Raw genomic sequence first — 13959 nt, forward strand, 5'->3', positions numbered from 1 at the left:
TATTAAAAACACATACCACAACTAAATAATACTATAAGCACTACCAAATACTTATTACCCCCTCATAAGTAGAGTTTCATATTAAGGTCAACTTAAAAGGAAACAGCAAATCTCTATCATGCTTCTGAAGATAGATCCCTTATGAAATCAGATTTATTTTGCACTAATTCTGTCCTCATATAAAGCAAAAAATACACCCTTCACAAAAAACAGTTTACTTTCTGATTACTCCTGAGAAGAGATGGAACCAGGTATTGAAGAATTAAGGTGGAGAACAGACAAACATAATTGTTTATTGAACAGGAACGGATTTTGAGTTCGTATTTAGAAAGGACAAACACTGAAATAATTTTTCCATTTAGCAGTACAACGTGCTTAAAATCTATCAATATTTTAAGAGATTACAATTACCTGCAAAGTTCTCCTTTTCCTCATCTGAAAGCAACTGCTTTTTTTGTGAATTAAAGTTTTGTAGAGCAGTTTCTAACATTTCCAGTGGAACAGCAGAGCACTCCACAGCTTTCTGAAGGAGCTGTTTACACTTCTTCACATTTCCTAAGCAATAAAGAACACAACATTAGAGATAAAGCAAATAAAAACAATTGCACTGTGGTAACATGGTCTTTACAGACTTTTTTCTTTGGAAGACATAATTATGTTTATGGTATCATATTAATTTTCCATCATTCTCTCAAGCCATTGTTTAGTCTGCACATTACCCCTTAGTTTTCCACGTTTGGAACATTGCCTAGAAGTTCTTACAAATAAATCACATAAGCCAGCTTTTTTTTCCCCACAAATAATTGAGCTTCAAAATATGATTTATGACTTCATAACTGCATTCTCAGCATTTCTTCAGCATTAGAACCATAAGAAAACAGAACACAAAAGCTAAAAATCAGTCGGGCTTTTTCTCTGCAGCATAAGAGGTTTATGGACTTGCACTTATCTGACCAGATATAAAATTATATGTGTATTATAAAATATCTTTAATGCACTTAAGAATCAAGGTTAAAAACAGCAGTTGAGTCAAACACCATCAATCCAGAATGCACTACAATTAAGAAAAGAAGGGTGAAAAGGGATAATGAATTTGCTTTTGTTTTAGTTTTGATCTTGTGATTCTCTAGTTAGTTTTACACAGTACTACTTGCCATAAGCTGAAATAGAAGAGAACAGATTGGCTATATTTTACCTCAGGACACATTAAAGCATTTGGTTTGCATGTATGAGCATATATCCATTTAGCTATAAAAAAGTATCAGGTATGAATAAAGAAATAAAAGCACTGGGACTAAAATCTTCCCCTTGGCTTTTGTTCAGAAAGCATCAGAACAAAATGATGCAATGTTGTTACAGCTGTTAATATACAGCTGTAACTTGAAGTTCTTGATATCTTATTCCTCATTCACAGAGCAACAAAATATAAAGTACTTCAACTGTACAGACTTGGCACCTGTAACAATAAAGTTTTTATCATGCTCTAACAGAGCTCCATGTCTCCAGCACTCAAAACTCCACTGATAACCGAAGGTGAATGTCAGCGTCGCCTGCAGTTAAGATTGGAGCCAGAAGGACAGAAGTAAGGCTCAAGTAAGCAAATGTAAGAATAATCTGTAACATTGACATGGAAGCAAGTAAATGTTAAAATAAAATTGGCTGATTTCATTTAGGTCTATTTTGTGCATTGTCACAATGACTGTTTTTTAAACCCCTTGATCAAACACCATTTTTCTCCCAAATCCTTAGCAAGTGTATAGGGCTTTTTTGCAGAGGAGTTGTCTTTTGTTGGTGTGTTAGGATTGTTTGTTTGCAAACCCCTAATCAGAATTCTACCCGTGGTTATAATAATCAACTACGTAGTTCATTAAGATGACATGATATTCAGAATTAGAATAGTTTGTCAGCATTAAGCATCACATGGAATAACTAAGAATTTGAGAAAGACGTCTACATTTAAAACAAAATCATTCTGAAGTACTTATTAGATGGGAAACAAAAGCAAAGAAGCAAAGCCAGAAGTGTCTTATGAGTCTGCCAGTGTACTTCACAAGAACCCTGAATGATCTACACTTAAGCAATATACTTCATAGACCCAAAAAAAGAATTTTAATTACAGTCATGAGCTTTGAGAAATTCACAATAATCTTGCTTTAAGCACCCAATCCAAGACACAAAAGGAAGAGACAGCTCCTCATCTGACCTATTTAAACAAAAAGTGTCACTTTTGTTATTCTATTTTAAGGTTATGACCTTTCAGTTTATAAGCAAATCAATATCATGGTCAAACACTATTTCAAAATTTTCACTTAAGCTTTCTCTCACAATTTCACTCAAAAGAAAGAACTAAATGTATAATTTTTCATCCTAATGTAAAAGGAAAGAGATTCCTTCAGAACCAAATTGCCAATGCACTGCTGAAATGACCTTGTTGAGGAGGTACTAGAGCATGACAATCTTCCCCTTCCTTTTGGTCATAACTGGACAAGCTCACTGAAAAGCAACAGCACTCTTTAACTACACAGCATCCACATGGTACCTCAATCCTGTCTGAACCACCAAGCAGGGAGATTACCAAAAGTCATATCAACCTGATCAAAGGTAACAGACACAAACCAGAAACCACACAAGAGATAAGACAAAGCCAAACTGTTAATTCCTTTGGGATTAGGATTTTATTTCACGTTGACTGCTGTCAAAGTAAAAAGAAAAAAACCACGATTGCATGAGCGTATCCCTTAACAGGGGGGTTACTAAGTTCATGAGTAATTGTGACAGAAGGATGAAATTCAGTTATTAGTAATCACTTGTAACATTTCTACATGTTAATTAAGTTACACAGTTGGTTTTACACTTGCAATGAGTACTTACCAGTATCTTTACTATTGCAGTACTTCTAGTTTATCACCTTAATTAACCAATAATTTGTCTTGTGAACACTGTATGTAATCAGTTTAACTACTGTTTATAAAGCTCAAAATAACAAGCAATACCAGAATATGGCTGGTCAGATAACTGAATAATCTGAAAAAATATAGAATATAAAGTCAGAGATTTAATTTTTGTCCTCTCCTCCCAGCTTTGTGGAAAATAAATACTCAGTATTCTTCCACAGTTATTTTGTGGCAAGCATTTTCAGAGGAAAATTCCATGGCCTCTCCTGTCCCATTACAAATGGGACATTGGAATCAAGAAGAAAAAAAAACAGAAATACAAGAAATTAGTATGTACTCATTGGTTTAAATGAAATGGTTCAATTTATTGGACATACTTCAAATATCTAAGTTGTATCCTAAAATGTAGTAAAACAAAGGAATGCTGAAGTCTATTCTCCACAGACAGTAGTCCTGTGTAAACAGAGGCAAGCATGAAAAGGAGTATCTAGTAAGTGTGTTCAGTATCCAGAGTGTAGATTAGTTTTATCTATTGTAGTAAATTCCGTGGAGAATTTCTCATATTCAGCAGTATACACCAGCTTTTATTGCATTGACAAAAGTCATAAAAGAAAAAAGAAACCACAAAAAAAATATAACATGTATCCACCGAGGCTTCTTCTTTCAAACACAAGTTTTAATTAAATGCCTGTGGCCCAGTTCACCTGTCGAAGGAAGATAAATTAAAACCAACCCACAAAGACAAGTAAGTTTGTATGTAACGCAGTTCTGCTGCCAAGTATGCAGGTCACCCCCCATACAGAAAAGAGAAAGCAAAATAAATCAACATGAACTTTGTGGACTAGTGGCCCACAGGATGGGGGATATGTCATTCTAAATATGTTTAAGGCATAATTTAGTCTAAAATGGTTAAGTCTTCAGTCATCTAGAAACTGAAGAGGTATAAATCCTGAAATCATCTAAAACACTGAGATTTTTTCCTGAGTGCCATGAGTTGACCTTGGCCACCAATGAAGCTTTCACCACTCATTCACTCAATCCTTGCCCCAAAAGGGTAGGGGAGAGCTAGAAGAGCAAGAGAAAAAAAACTTCACAACTCATAGGTTAAGATAGTGCCTAATAAAAAAAAAAAAAAGAAGGGAATAAGACCAATAAACAAGTCACACAAAGCAATCCCCAAACCCTGCCAGCAGACTGGTGTCCTGCCAGTCTCCAAGTAACTACCATGAAAAGGCTGCCCCCTGTTTTTATTGCTGAACGTATTATCTTCCATAGAACAATCCTTCAGTGAGTTTGAATCAACTGTCGTTTTGCTCACACCCAGCACACTTAGTGTGGTCAGAAGAAGAGTGAGAGAAAAAGCCTTGAGACTGGGCAAATGATGTTCAACAGCAGCTAAAACGTTGGTGGTTATCAGCATTGTTAAGAAAAATACACAAACCTAAAAACCCAGCACCTATGAGGAAAACCTCCATTCAAGCCAGATCCAGTACACCCAGCAACAGCATAAACTATTTTCAAGAAATCTGCTCTCAGTGCAGCTACTACTGGAGACAGACAGTAAAAATATCAGATTCATATCATAAAATCATAGGGTTGAGTTGAAAAGGACCACAATGATCATCTAGTTTCAACCCCCCTGCCCTGGGCAGGTATGCCAACCACTAGACCAGGGTGCCCAGAGCCACATCCAGCCTAGCCTTGAATGCATCCAGGGATGGGGCATCCACAGCCTCCATTATTTTTTCACTTCTTTCATCCATTATTCTTCCATTTTCTTTTTTAAAAATGTTATCACTGTCTCATCAAAATGGCTTGCCTAAAATACTGCCGTAAACTTGACAGAGTACCATTCTATTTTAAACACTGACAAAACTATCTCCTGCTCCCTGACTTGATGGGAATATGACTTCCATGACACTGTGAATGAAGTTAGCTTACTACTTGTATTAAGCAACAGAAGATATCATTCATCTCCACTGTCCCAATACCAACTTTCAACAGCAAAACAGGAAACAAAAGCAGTCAAGCTACTTAAAAACTTGAGCAACAGGAAAACTTAAATCAACCAGATTGCATTTGCAGTTCACTGTTTTGTTATTTTAAGCAAAATACAAAGATCTACAGTTGCTTTTTGGCAAGATGGTCTTCCTCACAAGTCTGAAGTATCTAAAGATTTGATACCTAGATTTGATAATCATCATTTTTCACACCAATGAAAGCCTCAAATTTGTCAATTAAGTCAAAGCTTTAAAATAGCCAATAAACAGCTAATTTTTACCTTGTTTCGAAGTTTTTCTCTAAAAAGGAAAAAACTAACAATATCTGTGTATAATGGTATCAGAATTGAAGACACTCTAATTAAATTTCAATCAAAAGAAGATCCAGTAATTTCATTTTCTGACGATACCTATCAGTTTCCTTGCAAAATGTAACAGCTGAGGTTTAAAAGACAACCTAGAACAACAAACACCTTTTTCTATGTACCTTGTGATAGTTCAAACTGTGCAAAAGCCACATGCACAAAAGCAAATTTCTTGCAGTTCAGTCTGGCCAGATGAAATTGGTCTCGTGCCTCCTCCGGATCTTGAAGACTGTAAAGACAGCATATCACTAGTTACAGAGCATAGAATCAAACACATAATAAACATTCTACATTCTTTTCCTCAGAATCATTAATGAATCATTCATGAAGTACATATAAGCAAAGAGTCTTTAAAAGATACCTAGTAATCGAAACAAATTAAACTGACCCTTTCCAACAGAAAACAGAAAAATACATATAGTAATAAACAGTAATAGAGAATACTATATACTATTACATATTTGTATATTACATATACTATTACAATAGTAATAAAAAACACATAGCTGTTTTCCCCCCCCAGAGTACTCAGTAACACCTTCCAAGCTGCATGCTGACACCAGATAATGGGGATCTTTCTCTAACTGCATCCACTTCTACACTAAGGAGGCTGCAAAATGGGATGGAGAGGTAAGGGAGGAAAACGGGGAGCAATTACTACATTGAAGATATTCGATTTTGAATCTGTGGGGAGAAAAACTTCAGGAAGTGTGTGTGGAACAAAAAAGCATCATATAAGTCTTGAAAAAACTTGAAAAACAAGTGATAGTCAAAAAACAGAACTTGGCATATCTTTAGAAATAGAAGGTATTTCTGATATATATTTTACTCCAACATTTAAACAGAAACCACTTCTGTCTTCAAGATGCTGTGTATTCACAGCAGGATGTTATTCACTCCTGATTGTTTACCAGCAGCAGATTCAACCAATAACTAAAACCATACAATGGAAGTAAACACCAATGCAACAAAACCCAGGGAGATGACAGTACAGAAAAAGAAGTAGACTACATTATACTGCAAGATCAAAACACCTGCTAGAGTTGTAATAAGAGGGGTATAATGAACAAAGAGATACTAGCTATAGGCACTGAGACTTCTTCTACTGTTAAAGATTACTGCAACATTGAAATGCAGCTCTTCAAAAATATGCTTTCATGGTACTTAGAGTGACAATAGAACTTCTTACAAAAAATTATAATCTTGCCCTAAAATAGGTCTGAAAATACCTGAATAATCACAGCTCAAATTTGCACTAATCAAAGCAGTAAACTACAAACAGAACTCACTTCATAAGTCGTAAAAGTATAGAATGATATTTTTAAGACATTCTTCCAACCCTAAAGGAGTATTTAATATAGCTGGGATGTGCCTTTCAGATTAAGAGAGAAGGAAGAACAGGCAATGGGAGACCACTGGAGTTTGGCTGGATAATAGCAAGCTGTCTATCACACAGCCACAATAGAACACTTATAGGAGTCAGAGAAATAATTCTGACCTTAGAATGTATACAGTTTAACCTTTATTAAAGTTTTATAACAGATTTCCATCATATAACTTCTGAGCTACAGTGTAAATCTGAAATTAGAAAGAGGTGTCTCATGCTGCTTTCCCCCATGAACTTCACACATATCATCCAGAAAGAGCACCAACATCTCTATATCCAATTGCTCTGAAGAATCATTTGTCATTAGCAAATACAACAAATGCAAACACTATGGAGTACCCAAAGCTGCTCAATTTCAAGGAGCTGCTAACAAGAACACACCACACTATTTTATCGCCATGAAAATCCAGAAGCCATTGATGAGATTTCTTGTATTGAATATTTGTACTTACGCTTTCAGCTCTGCAAATCTCACAAGGATGCGGGCATAGTTCTCATCCTCGCTATGCTTTTCTGCAGGTAATGCAGTTACTGCTTGACTGTAGCGCCCAATGAGTCTGTTCAGTACACTAAGGTCCATCTGAGGACTACCCTTTTTCTCCAGCCGAAGCAAAAAACACAGCCAATCTTCTGGATTATTTGTCATCATTATTCGATTCACAGTTCCAGAGTTATCTGATAGAAAAATAGCATAGCAGAACAAAACATTGCCAACACAAATAGAAGAAAAAAGTTTGCGTGCAATGCTAGCATTATGGGGTTTTTGTTTTGTTTCTGCCCCTCCATCCATTTATTTTAAAAAGTAAGGAGATTAAATGTACCTCATGGTCACTAATACTGAAGAAAGACTACACTTTAAAGCCTTTTGGTTAATAACTCTTTCTTCCTTCAGTTGCATAACTGAAGGAAATTACAAACACATACCTGTTGTATCAGCTGATATTTTAGTACAGTTCAGTTCATCTGTGATATTGTCTTCATTTTTGTATTTGTTTTTCAAGTCTCTAACTCTACTCATGATGGAAGCAATTCGTGGCAATCCTCTTTCGCTTAGATCCTCCTCCTCCTCCATCTGCAGACAGAAGGTGAAACCAGGGAAGTTACTGAAGAGCCCAGTTGCAACTGGCATTAAATGGGATTAAGACAGGAGAGTCCCTCACTTATATTTTTGAAATTGAGACTCATACATTAATAACTAGTCTAACAAGACTTGGTTAATTTAGTCACACAAGTAAACTTCATAAAAGTCAACTTGAATGAACAAAAGCAATCAGTACACTTCCATGATTTGCCCAGATGTTAATCCATGCATCTGTATGGGAACTGCTGAATCACAGCCTGAACCTCTGATTGATAACCTGGGGTGAGCAATGAATCAGCCACAGGAGCACAGGTGAAGGCAATTCACCTGTGCTGCTGGAAGGGGTGGAGCCTGGCTCCACCTCTCCTAGATCCCTTTAAGAGCTGACTACCAGTGGGGAAGGATCTCTTCTGGAGATCCCTCCTCTGGAGTTTTGCAGTGAGCCCAGGATGTGGGTAAGCATTCTATCTATTCTCTTTGTTATTATAACCTGCTTTGCCTAACTCTCTTGTTTATTTCTTAACTATAACATCTTTATATTCATTGATTTTATATAGCATCGCAGCTGCCCTTTCCAACAAAGTACCTTAACTGTCCAAAGGAAGTATGACTAGAGAAGTAGTACCTGAACATATAGGACTTTTATTAACTTACAACCTAAATCCACAGTTTTGCATCACTAGGAAGAATTTCTGCTTCTATCCACACATTCTGCCAGATCTCTCAAACAAACAGTAATAGAACAAGGACTTGTCAGACCTCATAGTGACCTGACTCAGAGATAAACTCCACAAAACAGTAATGCCACATTAAAAATAGGGATAGAATTTATAATATATACTTTTTTTTTATATATTATTACCTTGGTGTCTTTGCTTAACTGTCTCATCACATGGAAAAGAAAAGGAAAGGAAGTAAGGAGAGACTTCCACTTGATGACACCTGTATGGATGGGTTAGGCTCCACCTTACATTGCTCAGCCCTACCACAACTCCACCAAGTGTAAACATTTTTTACACAAAGTTTGATACTCTGAACTAGAAATTTCAAAATTCTCATTTTTCTCCATTTCCATAACAGGCATAACTTACAGTAGAAGTAGTAACCATCTTCAGTTATAACTTATCTTTCAGCCTTATTTCTTCCCTCCATGGGCAAGATAATTTTTATTTAATACATATACAGATATACAGGTGGGTGGTGAGACACTCAAAAATCTATTTGTTGGTTATGCCTCAATTTTAACAAAATGCTTCCTTAAAGTAGCGCTCAATTGAAAAACACGCAGCATTTATTTATATTACTGAGCTTCTAAACCAAATGCTTTGAAACATTTCCCCATTTTAGTCCACATTAAGTTTTCCTGCTGCAAAATTTTACATCCTAGGCCTCACTTCAAAAGAATTCTAAAATATTACACAAATAGTGAATGTAGTGAATAAAGGTGAACCAGAAAATAAAATGCAACAAGTTACTATAATGCATTGCTTGTAATAAATGTTACAGAACATTAGTGTTTAGGTATAAGTCAATGAAAAGTTGCTTGAAGGGAGAATTAAGATCTATTTTAGATTAATTACAGAGAAGCAACAGAATGGAATAAAAGTTCATCTATCCACCTCCAATCCCACTTACTAAAAAGATAAGCCTTTCACTCTTTTTCAGGAGTCTCAAAATTAATTTTTAGAGCAGTTATCTGAAGTTTGTACTTCTTTGAAAGCAGCAGACTCAGCTCTTCCCCGAGACCATCAACCAGAAAGTCTGTCATGCTTACAAAACTTGCAGAAGCTGCTTAACTTACATCCTTCCTGCACTAGAAATAGCTATCAAGAATGTAAAGCACACTCCAGTCTACATAAAAAGGTTATTTTAGAAACATTTTGAACCTACTATGTAAAGCCCAAGATTTAGCCTGACAAAGTGTGTTAAGTGCTAAAGACATTCACCTTATAATATCTTTGTAGAATAGCGAAAGATCCACTAAGTTCTGCAAGTGATTCCTTCCTTACTTAAAAAAATAAGTACTTTCAGTGGTATTAAGCAGAAGTAAACATAACCCCCAGAGATGTAATCAAGAACTACACAGAAAAGACTATGAAAGCTAGAGACAACATATCAATCAGCGCTATCTGAAAAACAATTTTTCAGTGAGATGATACTAGACGCCCCCCCCCCCATTTCTCTTCAGAACAGGAGTACATTTAATAAAAACTTAAAAAATTTCTTCAACACGTACTCCTCCCTAAAGTACATAGAGGAGAATCACCTTCAGTAGACCATCTCTATAACCAATCCCATCTTTTAGAAATCACATTCCTAAAAATGAGGTGATTACTGTAGCAAAGGCTGTTTACATGCCATTCCAAACATGATACTTAATTACCTGACAGGAATAAGATCACTTCCTTATTGACAAAATTTTGGTGCCCTGTTGTAGTTTTGCCCTAAATTAATACAGAAATTTTCACTCCAGATCTCCTATTTACAGTTGAGAACATTCTTAAAGATCAGTCCTTAGCTGTACCCATTAGGAGTATGGATGAAGTCAACTTCCTGAAGCTAAGCCTTAGGCAACTTTAAACAGCAAGAACATAAAAAGAAATTTGTCATATGTTCCAGTACTATGATTTTTCATTAAAACTATGATTCTCAGATTTTTTTAAACACTATTTCTGTTTTCCTCATGCACAATAAGGTTTTATTTTTGTAGTGACAGGTTGTCATTAGTAGCAGACAAAACAACAGTAATTTTCTACATAAACCTGACCTTAAGTCAGTTGCCAAACTTAGATTTCTGGTACGTAGCTTCTTAACTGACAAAAGTTCAATATGTGCAATATGGAGAAAACTTCTGAAGAACTGATATGCTTCGTCAAAAAGTTGAAGTGGATGAGGGTCAGATTACTTCAGATGATCCCAAGAATCCAGCAACGGCAAGAAACACAGTCCTTCATGCTGAAGAAGTTCCTGAGTATCAAAAATTGAATGATTAGATATTCAGAAGTACACAGGTATCAATATATACTGTAAGCTTCCTGCATGGTCATACCATCACAAAAACTGATTTTTCATTAAAACAAACCAATAAAGCTATTCCTAATTACTAACAATACTAACCAGCACCAAAAAAAAAAGCTCAAGAATTACTTGTGGACTACATGCAAACACTTCCAGAAGCATCTGCTGGGTATGAAATGTACAGATGAAAATACCTTGAGAGCATAATCATCCGTGTATTGTCATGACTCACAAGTACTCTTCCACTCACACCAAAGTCCAGTCACAAGCAAGTATTTAGAGTATCACAATGGCTAAACCTGCTACAGCATTACTTTCAAAAAAATATTTGCCATGAATTTGTGAAGCATCTTCAAAATTTGACGAGGCAGTGAAGAGTTATAACATCAACATGCAATTATACATATATTCAATTGTAAAAGGATGAAGTGGCCACGTCTGTTAGACATAGGTTCCCATGTGCAATACAACCAATAAAACTTATTGATAATAAAGAGAATAAAAGCAATCAGACTTGGAATGATGGATTTGCAATGTCATGCAGTGTTTCTGAACAAATCAAGATACACTTTTTCTTCAGATGGAAACTTTGACTAAAGTATGAAATTTTTTTAATTATTGATCAACAATAACAAAAAGACATACTCCTCCTGCTCCTGGAATCTACTGAAATACATCTGCTTATCCAAGGAGGTACTTATCCAACCCCCTGCCACACGCAGGGCCACCAATCTCCCCATTTAATACTAGACCAGGTTGCCCAGGGCCCCATCCAATCTGGCCTTCAACACCTCCAGGGACAGGGCATCCACAACCTCTCTGGGCAGCCTGTTCCAGTACCTCACCACTCTCATAGTAAAGAGCTTCTCCTGACATCCAACCTAAATCTTCCCTCCCTCAACTTAAAACCATTTCCCCTTGTCCTGCTGTTATCTACCCTTCCAAAGAGTTCATTCCTTCCCTATTAATAGGCTCCCTTTAGGTACTGAAAGACTGCAGTGAGATCACCCCACAGTCTACTTTTCTCCAGGCTGAACAAGCCCAGCTCCCTCACAGCCTGTCTTTGTAGGGGAGGAGCTCCAGCCCCTGGAGGTAAAGACGGTAATACAGAACTTAATTTTCATCTTCTACAGCATTTGCATTATTTTTTTCTTGTACTCTCTTTATTATTTCAAATTTGCTCACTGTTCAAGCACATGCTTGTTGGTAGGACAGAAAATTGTTGCCATTACAGAAAGCAGAGCAATACTATACTATAATCGTTTATCAGTGCAGTTATATCAACACTGCTTAAACACAACAGTAATAATATAGACCTTTCATGAATGTTAGAATCTATTATGCAAGTACATAAAAGTCCCTCCCCTCAAGACTTTACCATTTGTGTTCAAGGCAAAGAAGAACAGAAGCATGTACCAACACATGGCAAATCATCAAAAATCCTTGGCATTCTGTCATTTATTCATTTAGTCCACAGCTACTGCAGCAGAAACCAGTCTTTATTACAACTTTGAAGGAACAGACAAGTTTACAAACTACTGAGTTTTTCAAACAAACAGGAGAAGTCATGAAAGCAGAGAGCTTGCTTAATAAAAAAGCAATTTTTTAGGTTTAAGTCAGAAGAACAAATTGCAATGATAGGAATATGAAAGAAATTCTGTAACTTTTGTTAGCTTGGACAGATTTTAAAAGATGTCCCTCCTAGAACATCTTTTAAATGTTTTTTCTACCTAGAAAGCAGTTAACTGCTCGTGGAACAAAACCTGTTATCCAACAAGTTGCATTAACCTTACAAATCCTCCTCAGCTTCAGCTCCTTTCACATCTCACATGATTCCCTGATCACAAGAACTGTTACAAGATTTTGTAAGCTATCCAACTAGATAAACCCAGTAACTTGCTTCTAGCCTATTCCCAAGTGTAGCCACCAAGTCTCTCCTTTACCTAGCCACTATTTTCCCCAAAATAGAATTATAGATTCATTAAGGTTGGAAGAGACCACCAAGATAATCTATTTAGTCCAACCATCAACACATCACCACCATGCCGACTAAACCATATACATCAGTGTCACATCTACCCTTCTCTTGAACACCTCCAGGGATGATGACTCTACCACTTCATTAAGCAGCCTGCTCCAATGTACTACCACTCTGACAAGCGTTTCCTAATACCCAACCTGAACCTCCCTTGGCACTGCTTAAGCCCCTTACCTCCTGTCCTATTGTTACTCACATGGGAGGAGAGGCTGACCTCCTCCTCACCACAACCTTCTCTCACTTAATTGTAGAGAGTGATAGGGTCTCCCCCGAGCCTCCTCTTCTCCAGAGTAAACAATCCCAGCTCTCTCAGCTGCTCCCCAAAAAAATCTGTGTTCCAAGCCCCCCACCAGCTTTACTGCTCTTTCTTTAGGCACACTCTAGGGCCTCGATGTCTTTCTTGTAGTGAGGTGCCCAAAACTGAACACAGCACTCAAGCTGGGGCCTCACCAGCAGAAGCACAGTGAAACACAGTAACTAAGCTTCTCCACAGATGTAAGAGAATGTAGGTACGTGTACAATTGTTCGTACTCACCTATAAACACTAAAACCTAAATCATGATTTCTTGAAAGAGAAACCCAACCTCCAGAAAAATCACCACTCAAAGAAAGAATTTGCAATATTAACTCCACGTAGGAAATACAAAAATTGTTGGCTACAAAACACAAAAGGACTCGGGAAGATACAGGACAGTGCTAGCCAGGAAAAGGCTCAGCATCAGTGATGCGGGTGAGCTGCTACAGCACAACCAACCTGCATGGTGTGCGAGAGCTCTCAACAGGCAGGGGAGAACCGAGCAGCAACAAAGGCACCGAGGCTTTCGGTTCTAAAGGCTCAAGGATGCAGCTTAGCAGCAACCGGATACCCTGGCACAACCGGGATAGTGCTTCAGAAGGAGGAGCCGTGGCATTCTCACCTGCACCAGCCAGAACTGAACAGAGCACACACCAAGATCCGTCTCTTTTTTTTTCCGTCCTAGGCCCACAGGCCCCTACACGTTCGCCCAACTACCGGTACGGACTGCTCCTAGGAGGCCGCGGGCATCCCCGCCCAGCTCTACCCTCGTGCCCCTACTACCTGAGACAGCCCCGCCGCCACCTGCACGGCCCCCGCTTCCCCAGCCCACGGGGCAGCACTCGCCTCCTACCCGCGGCACGGAGCCGAGGGCGGGGCCG

General features: G+C 37.6%; 1 protein-coding gene across 3 annotated transcripts in view; it reads right to left on the reverse strand.

Annotated features, from left to right (window-relative positions):
* TTK (TTK protein kinase) overlaps positions 1–13959 on the reverse strand; it is a 32911-nt gene that overhangs the window by 18336 nt on the left and 616 nt on the right. For 2 of the 3 annotated variants that reach the window (XM_019613136.2, XM_010707699.3), the window contains exons 2-6: positions 10495–10694; positions 7571–7718; positions 7099–7321; positions 5382–5488; positions 412–555 (exon numbers count right to left, since the gene is read on the reverse strand). In XM_019613136.2, coding sequence (XP_019468681.1) covers positions 412–555; positions 5382–5488; positions 7099–7321; positions 7571–7718 — 622 coding nt within the window. In that variant the 5' untranslated portion in view covers positions 10495–10694. Of the gene's footprint in view, positions 1–411; positions 556–5381; positions 5489–7098; positions 7322–7570; positions 7719–10494; positions 10695–13700; positions 13826–13959 lie in introns of those variants that run through there. The other variant, XM_010707700.3, reaches the window with a different exon arrangement.

This window comes from Meleagris gallopavo, chromosome 2 (assembly GCF_000146605.3).
Source record: "Meleagris gallopavo isolate NT-WF06-2002-E0010 breed Aviagen turkey brand Nicholas breeding stock chromosome 2, Turkey_5.1, whole genome shotgun sequence".
Lineage (NCBI taxonomy): Eukaryota > Metazoa > Chordata > Aves > Galliformes > Phasianidae > Meleagris > Meleagris gallopavo.